Raw genomic sequence first — 19,722 nt, 5'->3', positions numbered from 1 at the left:
TATATTTGAGAAACCGATGGTGATGCTAATGACAGTACATGCTTACTATAGTTTTCAGGAGCTGCCTTCTTATATGGAAAGGCAGGTTGTATGAGCAGAAGCTATTGTCGGTACCCGCACAAGCGTACCTTGGCGAGAGACTGAGAAAGGCCCCTCCACCGTCACAGCATTCGATACTCCAGTGTCTAACAGTTTCCTGCCTGGGTGAATGTAGGATCGGATTGCTCTGGTGGAGATGGAGGTGAAAAACTTGAGACCCTGATGTACAAACCTAATTTTCTTCCCCTTTGTTATTTTCTCCAATGGCAATTTCTTTTCTTTTCTTCTTCTTCTTTTTTTTTTTTACTCTCATGACAGTCTGAAGTCTCCTTGCTAATATATTTTTTTATTTTTTAAAAGATTTTATTTATTCATGAGAGGCAGAGAGAGAGAGAGAGAGAGAGAGAGAGAGAGAGAGAGAAAGAGGCAGAGACACAGGCAGAGAGAAGTAGGCTCCACGCAGGAGCCCGATGTGGGACTCGCCCGGGTCTCCAGGATCACACCCCGGGCTGACGGCGGCACTAACCGCTAAGCCACCAGGGCTGCCCTACCTTGCTAATTTAGAAACATAAAATATATAACATAAGCTTAGTTATCTTTAACTTTATTCATGTAGTAATCATAGTAAAGAAATGTTTTATCTTAGCCAAGTGTATGATACCTTGCATGAAATCTGCCACTTCTAAGATGTTGCCAGTTTCAGACAAGTAGATAGTGACTTTGAGGAAGATAATATGAGACTCTGTTAAGATTTTTAAAGACTGTTCTTATCATTTTTGTACTGAAGTGGCTTTGCTAGTGTAGGGATTTAAGAAGTCCTCACTTTCAGAAAAGGTTGTAAGGAGCCTCTCCTCCGTAACACTTTGCCGATGTGACTTGGCATAAACAGTTTTATTTTTATCATCTTATACCTTTGAATACTGAACACGTGAGATATAACTCTATCCTTTATAGGTGTATTTCTTTTCCTATCTTGCTTTTGTGTATACAGAAAAAATCTCCTTCAAATGCTGCCATAGCCAGAAGAAGAAAAATGAGAGCACCCAGAGACTGGGACTTGCCCAAGGTCCTGCCTCCATACAATTGGAAGGCAATCTGTGACTGAACCCTTAATTACTGTTATTACATTAAAAATCTTGTACAACCCTTGACCATTTATGTGGTGCTTGAGCAGGCTGGAAGCTGTGTCCTGAGCGGTTGAGCATCACTGAGCACTGCAAGCAAGGAAGCACTGGTGGGAGGGATGCATATAAGGGTGCAGAGTACTAGTGACCTTCCATCAGTGACAGAGCTCAGTCAGCAGGATTGAGATGAACTGGGTCCCCACCAGGACAACCACTGATTAGAAGCAGCATGAAGGATTTCAGGGCCTCGTCCAGACCTGGGGACAGTGTACTGAGTTTTGTCATGGGAAGATAGGAGGTCATTGCCTGCCTGAAGGTTAACTGATGCTGTAGGACTGTGCACTTTCCACTGAATTAAGCTATAATTTAAATTTTTTTTTAATTTAAAATTTTTATAGCTTTGACTATGCTATTAAGTCAAACAAAGTAGTGGTATGTTTGAAATTTCAATTCAGGGGATATTCAAGGGTAAGAATTAATTCCAGCTAAAATTCGTACTCATTTTTATTGTCTTTCCCTTTTTTCTCCTTTGGTGCTCGTGGCCTGCTTATAGTATTTCCAGACCTGCTGATTGTTTATCAAAGCATGGGTTCTGATGCAGTGCTTACTTACTGCAAGCATTTTACATAAAATCTTATTCCTTGGGATCCCTGGGTGGCACAGCGGTTTGGCGCCTGCCTTTGGCGGGGCGCGATCCTGGAGACCCGGGATCGAATCCCACGTCGGGCTCCCTGCATGGAGCCTGCTTCTCCCTCTGCCTGTGTCTCTGCCTCTCTGTCTCTCTCTGTGTAACTATCATGAATAAATAAATAAAATCTTTAAAAAAAAAAAAAGATTAAAAAAAAATCTTATTCCTTCACAGATTTCAAAAATTGTGGGGTTGAAAAGTTCATGTAATGATGACCTTATCAACATTTGATTTATATTACGAGCTGACATTTGTTGCCTTTTTAACTGAACCAAAAAAAATGCACACATATCAAAATAGCATCAAATTTTCAGAATAAAGAATTCTCTCTTCCTTCTAGCCTTGGACTTTGTATCCTTCAGTGGCAATTCTTCTCAAGCAGGTGTATGTGTGTGTGTGTGTGTGTGTGAGAGAGAGAAAGAGAGAAGGAAGGGATAATAGATACTAGGTAAACAAACTTATTGACTGTCTTGCTGTTTCTTTTGAATTGCTTGTAGAACAATGAGTAGATTGCAGTGCAACTAAGTGCATAAACACATGCATATACGCACCCCCTCCCATAAACATGCTACCCATTTCTCCATGTCAAAACCACAACACAGTTATTTTTAAGCTTTAGGATGCACAAGGATTGAATAGGAAGCTTGGCCAAAATATAGAATGCAAGCTTCACAAGGACAGGAGTTTTGTCTGTGTTTCTCCTGTGCCTGGTGTTTGGCACAGGGTGGATGTTAAATATTTCTTCAATGATTCTAAGGTCTCATCCCCATCAATTTGGTTTTGGTAAGTTTAGGATAGAGCCTAATGAATTTGCATTGGTGGCAGTGGATGTGGATCACTGAAGGAGCCCACTTTGAGAAACACCTCATGGTGGGCCTGTGGTTGTGGCTGTGTTGATAGGAACAGTCTAATCCCTGATGGAGCATAGTAGGAGTTTCCTGTGTCTGGAAGTAAGTGACAAAATTACTTTGCTTTGTGGAGGATAGACTGTGTTCTATCACTTGAGTGATACCTTGTAAAGTGGAGTGTCCCATGTGCGGGCCCCTAGGTACTGGGACTTGAAGCCATGGCAAAGAAAATATTTTTCTGACTTTATATGACTTTATACTTCTGTTTATTTTTGTGAAATACAATAAAAGCCATTCACATTTTCATGTAAAGATTGAGGTTGAATTATATCTCGTTGAACAGTGATAGCTATTATGATACAAATGTTTATTCTTCTTAACCAGAAGACATAAGGGGCTTGGTGCCAAACCACACATCTTTTTTTATTGCATATTTTGTAGTATTCTTACTGACTGTAAGTGTAACCCACATGTCATAAAGTCTAAAGTAGTTCAAATACAGCAAACCACCTAACAGCTTTTTTAAAAAAGATTTTATTTATTTATTCATGAGAGATACACAGAGAGAGACAGAGACATAGGCAGAGGGAGAAGCAGACTCCCTGAAGGGAACCCTATGTGGGACTTGATCCCAGGCCCCCAGGATCATGACCTGAGCCAAAGGCAGACACTTAACCACTGAAACACCCAGGTGCCCCCGCCTAACAGCTTTTAAACTTAATTACTATAGTCAGAGAACAGCTCTTCTGTTATCAAATCTTCCAGAAAGCCTCAACTCCTATGTCATCTCTTTTTTGCCTAAAGACAATAGTACATGAAGCATAACTGCCACTCTTCCCAACCCTGTCACTTAGCAAGATTTGTTTCTGCAGAAGTTACTAGCAAGATGTTTACATTAGAGACAACCACATGTCCACTTTCACATACTACCTACATTCATGCGTGGATCTTTTTAGTAGCAGAGAGGAACAGGACGAGCTACAGCATGGAAAAGCAGCTGGTGGGTCATTTACAGGTTCATCGGGGAGTAATTGGAGACAATAAAACTAGGAATCTTTTTCAGTTAGTACATTAATCTTAATGCAGGGAAGTAACTATTTAGACAAGAAACAGTTTCAACATTTTGGAGTGATATGCAAGCAAATTAGAGGCTGGAACAAGGCTTGCAGTGTTCCAGGAAAGGAAAAGAGATCTTACAATGCTAGCATTTTGCACCATTAACCTAGTGAGGAGGGATTAGTAATGAGGCAGGATTAGTAGTGAAGGATCACATTGCAGTTATAATGATTCATTATTGTAGATGTGTTGTAGTTGCATGTTAATTGTGTAGTTAAACATCTGCATGCCTTTTTAGTGCTACTTCAGTTTTTTTTAGCCAACCCACTTGTAATAAATAACTTTTCAAGACCTCTTTTTTAGTATCAAAGAAACGTATCTGTATCACCAACAATTCAAAATGATGTAGAAAGGTACATGTAGAAAACTAAGTTGTTTCTATATTCCTCCCCTCAGCTGTGACCATAGTTTGATAGGCAGATTCCTTGTGTGTGTGTGTGTGTGTGTGTGTGTGTGTGTGTGTGTGTGTTACTATGCAGACCAGGGTCTTGGCCCTTTGGTGGCAGATTGATTGGTTTGAATGTTAGCAGTGGTAAAAGTAACAATGCATTTGTGATAAAGTTAAAATTACTTTGAACCAAATAACTCTATTAGTTTGAGCCACATGAAATTGCTATGTTAGTAGGTCAAAAATGTCAAATATTGGCAGTTTTATGTGATTCAGCTATACTATTAGAGCAATTTGTTCTTTGAAGTGATTTAGTAAGCATTTTCTGTTGTCTTGTGAGGCTTCAATGTGGAAGTAGCCTAGCCTGCCCCCCCCCCCCCCCCCCCCCGCCCCACCACCATTTGCTGGTAGTTGAGTGGTGGATAGACAGGTAGTGATGGCAGGAGAGGAATTGTTGAGTCTGTGATTTTTAGTACCACATTTCAGGTTTGTGACCTTGGGGATATTAGGAGCAGGGCAAAGCAGGAGGAATATGCAGTGGGATTGAATTTCTTTCTATCCCCAAATAGAAGAACTTAGCTCTGGAGCAAGTAAGAACAGTAAACTTTTTTTTCTGAGGGGTAGAAAATAATTTATTTAATATTTCTAAAGTATTCCTAACATGTATTATCTTTTCCACCTTTGGATGACAACCTGGCGGTCAAGAAGCATGTCTCCAAATCCCGTATGTGATTTTAGCCTAATTAAGTTTATAAGATACCACATTTTGACCTTGTGTTTGGGTTATCCATGACCTCTTTTACCTGTAACACAGAGTTGACCATTTGTATGTGTGTGCGTACAGAGCATAAAATGCAGAGTACGGAGTCAAAGATACAGTTCCATTTTTTTTTACCTGATTCTTTTACTTTTTCATGTGTTAGTTTATGGGTGTGCGCATGTGTATGTTTTTCTTAATCATATTATATATCATTAAGGGAAGGATCTGGAATAAGTAGAACCACAGCATTTCTCTATGTAGCTGAATGAGGCAGCATACCTTGCAGAACTGTGTACAAGTTAACCGAGGAGCTGTGTATCTGTTCATTTCTCTGTCTAGACCATTTAGTCTTCACAGATAAAGTTAAACAAGCAGTCTTGTTTTTGCTCTGCCTGTGTTTTTTTTTTTTTTTTTTTTTGTTCTTTTGTGTGTGTTTGTAGGGGGAAGGTTATTTTTGTTGTTTGCTCTTTACCCCTGAGATTTTCCCATTCCAAATACTTCAGCTACAAAAATATTCAGAATGCACTGGCAAGTAACTTCTCATTGAAGGTAAGTAGTTTTCTTATTTCTAGGATACAGTGAATTTCAGCAGCCTTAGAGCTATCTAGCTGTGGGCTTAAAGAAAAGGTTCATGTCTAGTGTAAGTTGTAGCTTGAGATATGGTCAGCTCCTTGGGTTGAATGGGTAATAATGCTTGTCTTCTAGAAATGTCAGGTAGCAGCCCCTCCAATCTACCCCTCTAGGAAAGAACACATTTGTAAAAAAGAGAGAGTAAAATGTGAATGCACTTCTTCTTTCCAGAGGCTGAAAGGGGAATGAGCAAGGGTAGGTTGTGTTTGTTTGTGGTTTGTCCTTTCCTATTAGGATATCATATAATAACCTAGAAAACTGATATACTAAAGAAGGGTTTTGTCCTTCCTTTATTAACATCGCTTGTAACTGATAAAATGAACATACTTCTGGGGGCACCTAGCTGGCTCAGTCGGTTGAGCTTCTGACTTTGGCTCAAGTCATGATTTCAGGGTCATGAGATCCAGCCCCATGTTGGGCTCCACACTCAGCCCAGGAGTCTGCTTGAGGATTCTTCTTCTCCCTCTCCCTCTGCTCCTCCCCCTGCTTGTGCGTGCTTTTTCTCTCTCAAGTAAATAAAGTATTTTTTTTTATATGAACATACTCTGAACTCTTCTATTAACTCACAATTTATTTGATCATGATGATATTGGAGTTTAGGTGAAATTTATTCCTTCCAAGTCAGAGTGGAAATTGAAGGTTGTTTATTCTCAAAACGGGTGGTGGAAGTTTCATTATGGCCTATAAGCAGATATCTGAACCCTGCTGCCATATTAAGGAAGTCTCCCTGTGTCCTTCTGTCCTACTGGGACTTTGTCAGAGACTCAATTATCTTTATGAACAGCAATGGTTTTCTGTTTTTGTATTGTGACATCATAGTCTCCAAACTGTTGTTAGAATTTTACCCTCAGCCCTAAAATTACAAGTCTTTTGCATCACATACAGTTGACCTTTTTCAAACCTCAGGAGTTGAAATGAATTTAAAATGTTGCTATATGTTTATTTAAGACATGTGGAGAAACCAAGTGAGAAACCAAGCATTCTGGAATTGCTAACACTAATGTTGCGGGATTTGTTTGTCAGTAAACGATGAGAAAATAACATGTGGTATATCTGTGATATTATTAGGATTACGTGGAGTATTATTTTGACAGTGTTTGTCTTGAAAAGGGAGACATGTTGGCTTTAGAGCTTGGGTGCTAATCACTGGTCTGACTTGGCAGCCCAGGAGACTTACTTGCTGTGGTAAGAGCAGGAATTATGGTTTCTGGCAGCTTACTGGAAGCAGTGGCTGCTGCATTGGCAGCCTCCAAACTAGTGAGGTCTGTCACCTTCCCTGATGTTGATGGATATCGTGGACTGTTTTCTGATCTTCCATGCCATTTGTCAGCCATCAGCTATGAAAGTAGTGGTTCTGTCCTTTTTAAAATGCAAATTCATTATGTTAATCTCAAAAGAAAGAGTGTTTGCTTTCAAATACAGGTGTATTCAGGTGTATTGGGGGGATCCCTGGGTGGCTCAGCGGTTTAGCGCCTGCCTTTGGCCCAGGGCGTGATCCTGGAGTCCTGGGATCGAGTCCCACGTCGGGCTCCTGGCATGGAGCCTGCTTCTCCCTCCTCCTGTGTCTCTGCCTCTTTCGCTATCTCAATGTCTATCATAAATAAATAAATAAATCTTAAAAAAAAATACAGGGGTATTGGTACGTATTTAACTGATAGTGTACTTTAGAAGTGTGTAGAAATGTATTTAGAAATCTAAAATCTGTAATAATTGAGACTTAACTAGAAAGAAATGTGGAGACTTTTATTCTTCATGTAGAAATGGTTAAAAAATATAAAAAACTGACATGACTTTTTTCTATAATATTTGTCACTGTCAGGAAAAAAACATTTTTTTCCAAGATGAATGCTAACAGAAATTCGATTTTCCTGAAATTGTAGGGGAAGATGCCATGGGAAATGATGAGTGTGAAGACATTACTTTGAGAAATGAGCAACAATTTAGGTGTAAGTGGCGAGAGAAGAAAGGCAATAATGGTGCAGAGGTTGGGCAGGCAGTTAAAAAAAATCCTAAGGCAAAGGATCCTCAAGGGCATGGGATTCTTAATTTGGTGGAAGCTTCAGTACCTTTTTGGGGTTGTTGCTGATAAGGATGGATCCTTGCTAAATTTGACAGGCTAAGGGGATAACTTGAAAAATGAAATTGGACAAGATTACAAATCCTATTGAATAATACATTTCTGAAACTTGCCTCGCAAAGCCAGGTTCCTTTCATGCAACATGGGATCCTTTAGGTCCTTGATTCATTTCACCTATCCATGTCCTGTACCTGGTAGGTGTGAACTACCATACCTGGCCATCATTTTCAAATACTCTGTTGTGGTTTGAAATATTGATCTCTGAGGATAAATATGCCTTAGAAGACTAGCACAGGGCCAAATGTCCTTTTTATAATGAGCAAATGTGAAGTTGGTCCCCAGATTAATATCTGAAAGCTAGCTATTTAATAAACTTTTAATTGTTTAAGGCTGATGGGCCAGTTGAATAATTAAAAGAAGGAAGATTATAAATTATTGGAATTAATCATACGAACCTCTATCATAAGTCTATATAATGGTTGTTCCTTCACAGTTCGTGTGCTATGATTTTATTATTGTAATTATTTTCCCATGAGTGCTAATTTACAAAGCTCAGATAAAATAAATTTGTAGATTTTTTTTTTTTTTTTTTTTTTTTTTTTTTTGCTAGAAGGTTTTTAGTGTATAAAGCTAACTTGCCCATGGAAGATACGTGAGATGAAAGAGAGGGCCTCACCATGGTAGTCTGGACTTCTCTGGCCTTGGACTATACACTACTGACACTGATTCAGTTTTAGAGGGAACACACTTCTTGTTGTCTTCCAATGTTGGAATCAGCCACATGAATTCTCTTTCTGAATGAACTTCTTTGGACTAAATGTGTTTATTAAAGTTTTTCTTGGGATTAAGGATATAGCATATGTACTAAAACAGTCTTGCCTGGAGAAGTCTACAGAAATTCATAGCAATAACAATAGCTCTAATAAAACAACTGCTCACATTCATTGAGCTCATACTAAAACTTAACAGTCTATATGCTTTTTCTCTGCCTTTCTGGGAAAAGCCAGTGCAGCCCCTCTTACATGGTGATGACATATCTAAAATATCATTTTATTTGAGTAAAATATAAAATGATCTAGATTTTTATTTTTATTTTTATTTATTTTTTAAGATTTGTTTTTTTTTTTAAAAGTGTGTTAAAACATGGGTGCAGGGCAGCCCCGGTGGCTCAGTGGTTTAGCGCTGCCTTCAGCCTGGGGTGGGATCCTGGAGACGAGGGATCGAGTCCCATATTGGGCTCCCTGCATGGAGCCTGCTTCTCTCTCTGCCTGTGTCTCTGCCTCTCTCTCTCTGCCTCTCATGAATAAATAAATAAAAAATCTTTAGGAAAAAAAAAAAAACATGGGTGCATCTCTTTTTTTTTTTTTTTTTTTGATAGGCTTTATTTTTTAATGCAGTTTTAGGTACACAGCAAAATTGAGTGGCAGGTTTTCACCTACCTACCACTACCTCCTACCACCTACCTCCTCCCCACCCCCACTCCTAAGTCTCCCCTACTATCAACATCTTTCAGCAGAGTGGTACATTCCTTACAATTGATGAACCTATACTGACACATCATTGTCACTCAAAGTCCAAGGTTTACATTAGGATTCATGCTTGGTGTTATAAATCTTTTTTAAAGATGTGGTTTTCCGGTACTACTGGGTATCAAGAATTTGTCCAGGGCCACCAGTGCCAGTAACTAGGTTCTTGATAGATACTTGATGAATAAATTGATTATAAGTTCTTGACAGAACACATGCAAAACATCTTTTTTTTTTCTTCAGATTGTATACCAAAAACCAAAATTGAAAATTAATTTAAATAGTGATAGAGGTAGCTCCCATTCTTTGAGTATTCTACTTGAATGGTCATTGGTGTAGGGGGAAACAGTTCTGTTTATTTCTGATCTTACTGAGGGATGAGGAAGAGTTTACCTTAAATTAATACCTGTGCTTGGGCAGCCCCGGTGGCACAGTGGTTTGGTGCTGCCTGCAGCCTGGGTGTGATCCTGGAGACCCAGGATCGAGTCCCATGTCGGGCTCCCTGCATGGAGCCTGCTTCTCCCTCTGCCTGTGTCTCTGCCTCTCTCTCTCTCTCTCTCTGTGTCTATGAATAAATAAATAAAATCTTTAAAAAAATACCTGTGCTTATGATATATCAAATTTTCATATACTTATTTAGTAAGGATCATTTGATAAGATTGTACTTCCATGGTACATTAGTTTTTATGTATATTTTCCTGTCTACTATGGTTCTTTTATTTTTGCAAAGATGGAAAAATGTAAGACTAAATCCACTTGTTATTTAATCAATTAGTAACATCTTGTATATATCTCATGTCTTTTTACTCTGCAATTCCATTTTTCACAATTCACTATAGGAAGATAATTCTAAAAGAAGTATTTGTATGTTTTAAACCCAGTAATGTCCTTTGTGGCATTATTTACAAAAATTGAAATCTAAAGTTATTTATTTGCAGTGAGCATTGTCACAGTGAGTCTGATGGGGGGGATGGAGTTGTCTCATTCCCTTTTTTAATTAAAAAAAAAAAAAAAAAAAAAGCAAGCGTGTTGGGGAAGGAATGGAATTTAAGGGGCAGAATCAACTGTTCTTGCCCAGATCTTGAAATTGACCATGTGGTCTTGTCCACGTTTTTGAAAGGGTAGATATCAGAATGTGTGTTATCTATTAACATACTTAGATCAGGGGCTAGTGCTGGTCTCATAGTAAAAGGAAGATAAAGGAGGAAGAACTGCAGATGATAGCAGGTCCTTTCTCATTCAAGGGATATTCAAAGAATGTGTGTGTGTGTGTGTGTGTGTGTGTGTGTGTGTGTGTGTGTGTATCTCCACCAGGGAACCTAAATGAACGACAATCAGTAAATTTATTGAGTTACTACTATGTATCAGGCCTTGATCTAAGACAAGAGTTTTGGAGGACAATGAATGGTGGCTGCCTAATCTTGAATCTTTCCACTCACAATTCTCCAAAAGTCATAAATCTAACAAAGAGAGCAAATAAAAACACACAGGATCCACATCTTTGAAAGCATTAGGAGATGCCATAAGCCTGTGGTTCCAGAGTGGTGCAAGGGAAGCTTCAGACAAGTTTAAGAGACTGAAAAAGAATAGAAGGGTATGGAGAACTTAGAGGAGCAAGGAGCAGAATCACTCCAGAAAGAGAAAACTGACTGTGAACATGTAGTTCACAGCACTGACTACAGAAAATATTGAAAGTGAATGGGATTGGAAAGTACTGCCTGTGGGAGAGATTCAGGTATATGGGGAAAGAAGGGTACCCTTTGAAGATGGCAGTGAAAGTAAAAAGGAAAAAGAATAGGATGAAATTAAAGATCCTGTAAAATGAAAAAGAAACAAAACACACTAAACCCTCTCCCTTTGTCCCACCAGCACCATCTATAATAACTACATAGAGGAGAGAAGAACTTATGTAAGAGGACTCTCAAACTAAGAACACAGTCCCTTGAATGAATAGGAATAGAACAAACACATCTATATAAAATTGCTGTAAAAACTCAGAAAACGCAAAACAAGGGCATTTCATCTGATAAAAATGCTTTTCAAAAAGCAACCATAAAATTAAGAAAATTGTACACACTACAGTAATCTAAAGTGAATTTTCTCATTCAGGCTTTTGAATATATGAAACCTAAAAATCCCACCTTGAATTGGGAATACAAAAGCTAATAAGAAAAATGCACAAAGCCCAAAATGAAATGAAATGAGTTAGCTCCTGGGAGATATAGAAGAAAGGACAAATCAAATCAGAAATGAAGACTAAGTTACAAGATGCCCGAGGGAAAATAGATGGAAATGCCAGGTGACCCAACATATTCATATTTACATTAGATTTAAATGGTCTAAATATCAGTAAAAAGTCCGAGATTGACAGAATGAATTTAAAAAGCCCACGACCCAACGATATGCTGTTTATAAGAAATTTGTATGTTCAAATGTAACAATGTAGTAGGTCAAAAGATGTAAAAAGATACACCATCAAAAGCAAGCTGGAATGGTTATATTAAAATCTTCAGTGCAAAGAAGATTACCAAAGACAAAGAGAAATGTTATATACTGATAAAGGAGCTAGTTCACAAAGAAAACATAGGAATCCTAAATGTATATGCAGTAAACCCCAGGGCTTCAAAACACACAAAACAAAAACTGGTAGAACTCAAATGAGAAGTTGACAAATCCCCATTTATATTTGGGGATGTCAACAACCCTTTCTCAGTCAGAACCATTATACAGAAAATCAGGAAGTACATAGAAGAGCTCAATGACGTCATCAATCTACAGAATCTAATTGACATTTATAGAACTCCTCAACCTCAACTTCAGCAGAATATATATTCCATACGTATAACATGTATACCAAGATAAACCACATCCTGGATAATAAAACAAACCTTAACAAATTTAAAACGATTAAAATCATAATGGAATCTCCCTACAGCTTAATAACAAATAACAGGTGAAATAATTGGGGGAGCTTCATCTAAATTAAAACCCTGTTCCACTGCCCTTGATTTTGAATAGTTATTGGCTTGGAAAATGGGAAAATAGGTATCTCATCTGACAAAATGATAATGAAACATATGAGTTTATAGTTACCCATTGTCTCTTTGTTTTACAGCTTCTCTGTTAAAAGGACTAAAACACGCTAATATTGTGCTGCTTCATGACATTATCCACACCAAGGAGACACTGACACTTGTGTTTGAATATGTGGTGAGTAAAATAAGAATTCAGATTTTAGGGCATCCTGGGTGGCTCAGCGGTTTAGCGCCGCCTTCAGCCCAGGACGTGATCCTGGAGACGGGGGATCGAGTCCCACGTCGGGCTCCCTGCATGAAGCCTGCTTCTCCCTCTGCCTGTGTCTCTGCCCCTCTCTCTCTTCTCTCTGTGTACTCTCATGAGTAAATAAATAAAATCTTTAAAAAAAAGAATTCTGATTTTATAAATATAAATAAAATTCTTGTAGTATTATGACAGAGTTTCTTATTTAGGTTACCATACCAAAGTATTTTATCTAGTAGGTTTGTGTAATTTTGAAAAATCCAGAAAAATGTTAAGCTGAATTTTCATCAGATGTATTATCTATTTATAACCTGTTTGTTATATGTTTGAATATGCTGCAGTTTTCAGGTTTATCAAATAGAATTAAACAGCCAGTGATCGCTCTATCAAAGGAAGTTCACAGACAATGATTTTTTTTTTCCCTTTGAACTTGTAACTTGGTTTCTCAGAAGCGTTCTTACTAAGATTTTTTTCTTTTCTTTTCTTTTCTTTTCTTTTCTTTTCTTTTCTTTTCTTTTCTTTTCTTTTCTTTCTTTTCTTTTCTTTTCTTTTCTTTTCTTTTCTTTTCTTTTCTTTTCTTTCTTTTTTTTTCTTTTCTTTCTTTTCTTTCTTTTTTTGAGTGGAGGAAAGCCTGATACTTACAATTTAGACTTCATAGTTTTTCCCCTCAGTTGGTATTTCAGCTATTAATTAAAACTTCCAATTTGCATAGCACACAATGTAATGATCTTATTGTGTTGAGAGTATTACTGCTAGAAGACTTGGACTTGAACTCATAATTAATCTTTCTCCGTTTCTCCTAGAAAAACATATGGTATTTATGTAGCACCACTTCAGCATTTAACTGTGGAATCATGAAATGTAACCATGATAATTAACATCCCAATTTTCACAGATGGATCTGAGAACATGTAATTTATAAGATACAAATGACATTGGTGGAGAGTTTTATTGAGAAGAGTAGCTGTTGGTATTGTGAATGTATTAGGATCCCATTTTGTAATTACTACACTACTTTTTTAAAAATTTGAAAAAGTTTTCATGTGTTTTTAAAAATATATAATAGAATGCATATTTGCAACATTTTTATCTTGGTAATGTCTTGCCTGTGTCTGTTTTTCATTTGAAAATTGTTGTCTTATGAAGAAGCCATTTATCTTCTCTATTTACATATAAATGATAGATACATTTGAATAATATGGTAATGTGGCTACAAGGACAGCTAGAACTGAGCAGTTGAATATATTACATGCTACCAAGAATGGATGCAGATTCACACATCAATGCAAATATAATTTCTTTTGTTTAATCGGTGATTTTGGAGTCAATAATGTATTCAGTTGATTTAGAATTGGGATTTTTGTGTCATATTTTCCAGTAGATCTAGATGTGATACTGCAATTAAATCTCAATTTTTCTGAGTATACTTGACTAACTTTTATGTTTTGTGGAAGAAGGATTTCTAAAACGTACTTATTTCCTCCCTCAAAATTAGATAGTTAACTAAAAGGAAGAAGAAGAGCTTGGTGTCTAAATCAGTAACATTAATAGAGAAACTAAGAGAAATCATATGAAAATATGTCCTCCAAGTCTTAAAAGGAAATAATATATTTGTGAGGCTAAAATCATTTGATGATTTTATATTCTGTGGAAGTTGCCACATGAAGGAAATTCATTGTCCCAAAATATTTGCTAACTGATTAAGATTGACTTTTAAACATGTCCTGGAGTATTTGCTAACTGATTAATAAGACTCTGAAACAATCACTTTTCTTTGTATGAGTGAGATTTTCCCTGGTCCCAATTCCCTTGGAGCCATCCCAGGTCAATCAACCACATAATAGTGTGGACATCTGCAGTACTTTTCAGGCAACATTTCCTTCCCAATTTCTCTGGGGAGTTAAGACATAGCTTAATCTGTTCTCTCAGAGAATGAGGCAAGCTTGGGTCGTTCATGGTGTAGAATTGCCCTGCCTTGCCTCTTCTTGAGTCTCCATTCCACCTTTATTTCCTCACTTCCCCATTTGTTCTTGCCTTCCTCTTTTCCATTTTTCTTTGTCTTTTTCTATTCTTTTCATCTCCTGTCCTTTTGCGGTCTCTGGTGGAATACTTTTTGTTGCTACAACTAAATTTTGCCTGGGTTTTGTTTACATAAAATGTTTGAATGGATGTCTGAAATCAGAGTTGTGGTGGGAGTGGGGAAGAGCTCCAGGCTGTAGAAATATCTTGCAAGAGTTTTTCCTTAGAGTTGGGGAGGTGTGGACTCCTTGGTAGCGTTAGTGTGACTATGTGGTAATTGCCCAGTATAAAAATAACTCCCAGAATATTTCCTAAAGTTTTTATTTTGTTTTATACTGCTTTTCATTGCTTGTTGGTTATAAATCTACTGATACCTTGAGGAAGATTAAGACTCATAAGTATTTTAATGGATTAGCCAGATTGCTTTCCTCAAGGTATCTAGCACAAATAAATTCTGTTCTCTTCTTGTATGTTTCTTAGTGATGGAAAGGCAATAATAATTTCAAAACATGAAACGCCTTGGGAGTTAGAGCAGATCTAGGTGGGGGGATATAGGGTAGGAAACAGGAGGCCACTGTGGGCTTGAACTGATGAGTGATGAATCAGAAGAGGAGGTGAAAGATTATGTAAGACTAGTATGACCACAATGCTAAAAATCTTCAAGTAAAATTTACTGGGTTTTATGCTGAGCACTGTGCTGGAGGCTTTATAGTTACCATCATTTCAGATGTTTTCAGCAGCCTCATGGAACTATGATATCACCACTTTACAGGGAAACGAAAACTAAGGATTAGGGAGATTAGATGCTTTTCCAGGATCTTGTAGCAAGTACAATGAACTCAAGACCCATCTTACTCTGATTCCCAATTATAATGTTGTATCACCTGCTTATTTTTACAACTTTAGTTAGATTGGGCTTCTGGTCAGAAAAGGAAAAGGAAATTTTCTTCTTTCTTTCTACCACCCTCCCTTATTCTGCTCTTAAGATCCTGAGTGTAATTAAATCCTGAATACGGTTGAACTGCTTTGTTGTTTAAGTAAGTTTTGTGGACTGGTCAAAAGCCTTATAATTTAAGAATTTATTTTATTGAAATGTTTTAAGTTTCCATAAAGCAAATGTGTAAGTTACAGTAGTGCCCCCTTTATATCACTGGGATCTACTTATACACCCCCCCACACACACACACATAATCTTGTTATTTAGCAAGCCCTAAATCAATATCAAACATTTTATTTTATTTAAAATTTTATTTATTTATTTGAGAGAGCAAGCAAGTGAGAGAGAGAGAGAACATGAGCAAGGGGAAGGGGCAGAGGGAGAGGGAGAAGCAGACTCCCTACTGGGCAGGGAGCCTGATGCTCAATCCTAGGAGCCTGAGATCATGACCTGAGCTGAAGGCAGATGCTTAGCCATCTGAGCTATGCACGCTCCCCAATATCAAACATTTTAATGTATAGTTTTCTAAACTTAGTGATGATATTGCCATATTTCAAAGTTGTTAACATCAAAGTTATTTTCTAAAAGAAATTGATTTTATAGTTCCATGTAATTAATAGTATCCTTTTTTTTAAGGAGGCGGAATTAGTAAGTTAAAAAGTGTGAGAGAGTGGTACCTGGATGGCTCAGTTGGTTCAGCAGCTGCCTTCCCCTTAGGTCTTGATCCCAGGGTCCTAGGATTGAGACCCAAGTTGGATTCCCTAATCTGCTTCTCCCTCTCCCTCTGCTCATGTCCTCTCACATACGCACTCTGTCTCTCAAATAAATAATAAAATCTTTAAAAATATATAAAATAAAATTAAAAGTGTGAGAAAAATCCATACACCATGCCCATTGAAACCCTAGATATGAAAGAAAGGTAAAATAATTTTAGGATTCACTAGGTATTGGATTTTTTCTTTGGATTTTAGTTAGATGTTCAAGGGTTTTTTTAGGTTCTTACGTATTTTGAGTTTCATGAAGTGAAACGTTATTTATTATTTATTTAAGTTTTAATTTAAATTTTGATAGTTAACATATAGTAACATTCTTGTTTATGACAGTGTACATACTGCATAAACATATTTCTGCTCTTTGCTTTTAAAGAGAACTTGAAGCCCATCTACTTTGTGTTATTCCTATGAATGGCATTCTGGGTTACACAAAAGCCTTGGGAGAATAATGAAATAGGTGATGAACATTTAATGATGTGGAAGAGCTCTGGAAGAGATGACTTTGGAAAGAGTACTATTAATTACATGGAAAACCATTCAATGGCTAATAGGATATTGCTAGTATAGGCTACCTCTTAAGTACTGTGGAAAGCTTCTAAAATGTCTGAAATTTAGATTCTTACGTGCTTTCAAAGTGCGTAGATCTAATCTACAAGCTGCAAGGTTGGGAACACATGGAAAAAGTGCTGCTCAGTGTGCTTGTGTCTCAGTGGAACAGCTCATGGACCCAAATGACATGTCTGTTTTGAGTTCTATCTTCCTGCCATTGTTGTCAAATGTGAAGGAGCATTTTTAACCACAGAATGACTTGGTTAGCTTGAAAAATATATCTGGTTTCACATAGTTTAAGACATTGTTATAGTTACCCTTTCGTTTGAGTGTTGGAAGAGAAATACAGTAGAAAATAGTCAAATAGTCACGAGTTTTTTTCTACTTACAAAGAAAAGTTAAGCAATTTGTTTATTTTCTTTTTTTCTTTCTTTTTTTTGCCCAAGACAAATATGTGCCACATTAACCTATTTAACTTGATGCTGAAAATTTTAAAACAAATTCCATTAGTGGAAATAAGAATGTTAATATAGTATATATAACTATATAAATATATATTACCATCAAATATATATTAACTATTCTGTTTTTTTATTAAGTGAGATCAAAGTGTATGTAGCAGAACTCTTTATTGCACATTTAATAATTACATGTAAGGAGAAAAGCAACAAGCTTATAACTAGTCATGATATTACTGGGGCAGTCATTTTATTTCTTCTGCTGTGGGGCAAACTAGTAAATGTTTAAACTAATGTGTAACATTATGTAAAAAAGTGTCTATGTTACACATGAAAAAAAGCTGTGTCTCCAAAAATTATGTAAAGTGATTTATGAATCATCATAATTCACATTTTTATAGTACTTTTATGCTAAAAAGCAATCTCTCATACATGTTATTCCATCAAATTCCATCTTTAGCCCTTTGAGCTACATAAGGCATATATTATTGTTACCCAGTTTTTTTATTAATGAGGAAAAAATAATGCTTAGAGAATTTAAAGTGGAATCAGGTAGGTTGAGAGGGTAAAGATAAGACTTCTGTGCTGAGTTCCTTGTTGTCCCATCTCACCCTGTAGATGGCTGATGTTAGGATAAAGAACCATCTTCATAGTTTTGTATGATAGTCTGAGGTGTGTGTAATGTTCAAAAATGGGACTGGCAGCTGAAAGTCATGTTCTTTCTTTTCTCCCTGCCACATAATTTACCTCATTATTTGGTTTCTCTTCCTCATACATTTTGATTTCTAAATCTATGAGGAATGCTTTAATTTGCATGATTTTAAACCACATCTGTTCTCAAAAACTGTAGCTCTCCATCAGTATTCTGGCTTCCAGATTAAAGTCTCCTGGGGCAGTTGAACATTTTCCCACTTCCTGTGAGATAAAATATGTGTGCACATATGCATGCACATACAGCTTTAAATGCGGATAATCAGGGGAAGGCCTTGCTGAGAAGAGGAGAGGTATTTAGGTAAAAAATCTGAAGGAGGGGATCCCTGTGTGGCTCAGTGGATCAATGCCTGCCTTTGGCCCAGGGCGTGATCCTGGAGTCCCGGGATTGAGTCCTGTGTCGCACTCCCAGCATGGAGCCTGCTTCTCCCTCTGCCTGTGTGTCTGCCCCTCTCTCTCTCTCTCTCTCTCTCTCTCTCTCATAAATAAATAAAATCTTTAAAAAAAATCTGAAGGAGGTGAAGGAGGAATACACATATATTTGAAGCAAGTAGTTGATGTTAGGATACATTTTTAAGGTTGAGCTGATAGCATTTGATGTGGGATTCGAGAGATGAGATGCAGGAGCTAGGGATCTAGACCTGACCAGCTCTGATGGTGGAGCTGCTGTGGGGAAAGTTGGGACAGCCTGCAGGAGGAGCAGAGTGGGGAAGATGCCCCTCAGATTTCAATAGGTGAGAGCTGACATGCACGTTGTATGTGCAGGTGAACATATCACAAGGCAGTTGGATTAATGAGTTAGAATTTAGGAAAGGGATCCAGGGTAGAAATTTGGAAACTGTCTGAGTTATAGATGTTATCTAACAAGGGGATTGTATAGGATCAGCAAGTATGGTAATTGTCACATTGGTGGACCCGAATGAACCATGCTTTTGTATACTCGCCCCTCGTGCAGGCCTTATCCCTTCATCTATGTTGGGTTTGTGGTTGCTCTAACCAACAGGGAAACATGCCAGCAGTGACACTAATGCCATTGTGGTCCTGACAGCTTCTCTTTTGTATTCTTGGGCACCTTGACCAGAATTCTGGTTAGAATTCTGGTTGTCTTATGAAAGAGGCCATGTGGAAAGGGAGAGGCCGTAGAGGACATGGGAGAGAACTGAGAACCTGCAACACAGTGTGAAATTAGGCCCAAGGTATAGGACTCCAGGCAAGCCATTTGCCCAGCCAGCCTGGCTATGTGCCAGACGTGTGACTGAAGAATCATCTTGTGGGAGAGGGAGGGCGATCCATTCCAGGCTCACAAGTAGCACATGAAGCCAAAGTAAGTTGTCCCTGATATGCCTTTTCTGAATCTGTAACCCAAGAATTGTGAGAGATAGTAACACATATGTTGTTTCAAGCCACTCAGTTTAGGGTTAGTTTGTTGTACACAGTCAATAACTAAAACACCCTGTGAGTGAATGAACATAGAAAATGGAAAAGAATTTTATGGACTGACTACTGAGGTATTCCACCATTAGGGGTCACAGTGATGAGGAACTATCAACAAAGGATACTGCAAAGAAAACACTAGTAACAAAGGAGACAATTCATTAATTCAGATAAAGCTGTTTCATTTGAGACTGAGCATGAGAGCAGAGCAGGGGCTGCCTCTCCAGTGCCTAGCAGAGTGTCTGGCACATAGTAGGTCCTTAGCAAATATTTTTTATGTGACTGAGTGAGTGAGTGAGTGATGTTTGAAGGAGGAAGAACAAGAGATTATAATAGTTTACCACTTAAGGCAAACAACAGTGAAAG

At 37.6% G+C, this 19,722-nt stretch overlaps 1 protein-coding gene across 9 annotated transcripts in view; it reads left to right on the top strand.

Moving 5' to 3' along the window:
- CDK14 (cyclin dependent kinase 14) overlaps positions 1-19,722 on the top strand; it is a 721,193-nt gene that overhangs the window by 392,277 nt on the left and 309,194 nt on the right. For all 9 annotated transcript variants that reach the window (XM_072784251.1, XM_072784250.1, XM_072784245.1 and 6 more), the window contains one exon: positions 12,312-12,406. In XM_072784251.1, coding sequence (XP_072640352.1) covers positions 12,312-12,406 — 95 coding nt within the window. The remainder of the gene's footprint in view (positions 1-12,311; positions 12,407-19,722) is intronic.

Source organism: Canis lupus, chromosome 18 (assembly GCF_048164855.1).
Source record: "Canis lupus baileyi chromosome 18, mCanLup2.hap1, whole genome shotgun sequence".
NCBI lineage: Eukaryota > Metazoa > Chordata > Mammalia > Carnivora > Canidae > Canis > Canis lupus.
This window is presented reverse-complemented; position numbering and strand designations above follow the sequence as displayed.